At 56.5% G+C, this 2,242-nt stretch overlaps 1 protein-coding gene across 1 annotated transcript in view; it reads left to right on the forward strand.

The window, feature by feature from the left end:
- Nucleotides 1–1,464, forward strand: part of LOC109288043 (DNA-directed RNA polymerases I, II, and III subunit RPABC3) — a 3,299-nt gene extending 1,835 nt beyond the window's left edge. The window contains exons 4-5 of the mRNA XM_019503381.1: nt 371–454; nt 796–1,464. Of these exons, the coding sequence (XP_019358926.1) occupies nt 371–454; nt 796–913 (202 nt within the window). The 3' untranslated portion in view covers nt 914–1,464. The remainder of the gene's footprint in view (nt 1–370; nt 455–795) is intronic.
- The last annotated feature ends 778 nt before the right edge of the window (nt 1,465–2,242 follow it).

The raw sequence follows: 2,242 nt of genomic DNA on the forward strand, positions 1-2,242 counted from the left end.
CACACACACACTCCCCCACCCCCCACCCCCTGCCTCCAAGACTTGCAGGCTGGATGCTGCTTTCCAGGTTGCCAGGCTATATGTCGGCTATCAGATTGGCATTGGCCAATACGGTTGGTTAATAAGTGGCCATCCATATTGGCCAAAAAAATCCCCTAGCTCCGTGGTCTTGGATGGGAACCTATCACCAAATGATAAAAGAGGCAGACAGCTTCAGCCTGCAGCACTGATTAGCTGCATGAGGGTGGAAGGATGACTGGGGCTGTTCAGTGTTAGCTGGCAGGGGTTTAGCCTGGAGGGAGTTTGTGTTGGGCAGGAGGGTTGGGTCCAGGGTCATGCCGATTCTTGCCCTGCTGTCTTGCTGTCACAGGGCTGACCAGTTTGAGTATGTGATGTATGGGAAGGTGTACAGGATCGAGGGAGATGAGACGTCTACAGAGGCTGCCACGCGACTGTAAGTGTCTCCCCTGTGCTGCTTCCCTGTCGTTCATTGGGAATTTGGTCCTTCGTGGATGCCAGGGGGTGGGGTGGTCCATGGCCAGTCTGGTGCCCAGACAGGAAGCTTGGGGGCAGGAACACCTGATTCTGCTAGCAGTCTGTGCTGAGCTGCCCAGTACGCTGGTCTTGTGTGGGACTGCTTCCCTGAGGAGCTGGCTGGAGTCTGCCCTGGCAGCCAGCTCCCTCAGCCCATCATGAGCCAGTGCTGCTGCCTCTTAGCTAGGCTTCTAGAGCTTGGGGCTATGGTCAGCCTCCCCTGAGTTCCTGCTCTGCTGTCATCCTTCCCCTCCACCCTAGCTCTGCCTACGTGTCCTATGGAGGGCTGCTCATGCGTCTCCAGGGAGATGCCAACAACCTGCATGGCTTCGAAGTGGACTCCAGGGTGTACCTCCTCATGAAGAAACTGGCCTTCTAATGGGCAGGAGCTGAGGGACTGCGGGAGGCAGCAGGGACCTGCCTGATGCAGACAGTCTGGACAGACATGGACTTGCCAGCAAGCCCTCTGATCCGTGCCCCAGGAGTTTGGCTCCTACACGTCTCATCTGCATGTGCCTGAACTCTGCCACGCATTCCAGTCTGTGCAGCCAGCCCAGAGGCCTGCACTGCTCACATCTCTGCAGGGTTGCCATCCAGGCCAGGAGACTGCCTCTCTGCCAAGCAGGCTGCAACTTCAGCAAATGCCCCAGTCTCTAAAGAACTGCCCTTTGTAGGGGCTGGTCACATGCAGGTGAGCTCCTAGGTCCCTGCCTGCAGGTGCCAGTCACTGGAGGACTTGTCTATGGCACATGCTGCCCCCTGGCTCTCGGCCAGCTGGGAGGTTGCATTCTTGCCCCTTGGCTTCACTGCAGGCTGCAGTAGAGTCTATGCCACCCACCCAGGCAGGCCATATGCTGTATTGGCAAGGAGGGCAGCAGCTCCTGGGCCCATCCCATCTGGTTCTCTATTAAACCTGGTTTTTCAGATTTGTCCTGGCTTTTGCCTCCTGCAGAATTCCACAAGGTGTGAAGTAGGTAAGCAGCAGGACAGAGTGCGCTGGGGAATGATGGCCGTGGCCCAGCGAAAGACTGAACCCCTGCAAGCCCTGGGCTGGTGACTCTCAGGCCATGCAGTGTTCAGCTCCTGTCCCTGTTGACATGATCAGCTGTGAAATCATTAGCAACCCCTCTGTTTTGCCCAGTGTGTTCTTCTTTCTGAGCTCTGGTTCTAGGCTACCTGTGGGCCCTGGCGGGTGCTTCCATGTTGTATGCACAGGTGGAGACATCACTGCTCTCTCTCCACTATAACAGGGCGGAGGCTTAGTTCTGTCCGAGTGGACTGGAATTGTGCTGTTACTTCCACGAGGGCTTCCCAGTCACAGCAGGAGGGTATCCAAGGCACCCACTTACTGAAAGGATGGGATTTGCAACCCCCACCTGCAGCAGTCCACTGTTTCAGGGGGCACAACATGGCCACAGAACTGGCCATGTCAGAGTAGACCTGGCCTTTTCATTTCAGTGTGGGCAGGGCACTTTAGTGAAGGAGCAGCTGGAAGCAAAGCCGTCTGGGAAGGTTTGCTGCATAAATGAGGCCCCTCAGCTGAAATGCTGAGGTCTGAGTACAGGCCAGGCACAACCTCCCCTCTGCAGACTTGAGTTCCTTGGCATCAGGTGGAACATGAATGAATGACACCAAAGCCTCAATGCCAAGGCGTGGAGAATGGGGGCGCTGGAGGAGCTGCAGGCAGGGAAGGGGTTATCTTGGGAGT

Source organism: Gavialis gangeticus, unplaced genomic scaffold (assembly GCF_001723915.1).
Source record: "Gavialis gangeticus isolate Ggan-Ray unplaced genomic scaffold, GavGan_comp1, whole genome shotgun sequence".
NCBI classification, from domain to species: Eukaryota; Metazoa; Chordata; order Crocodylia; family Gavialidae; genus Gavialis; species Gavialis gangeticus.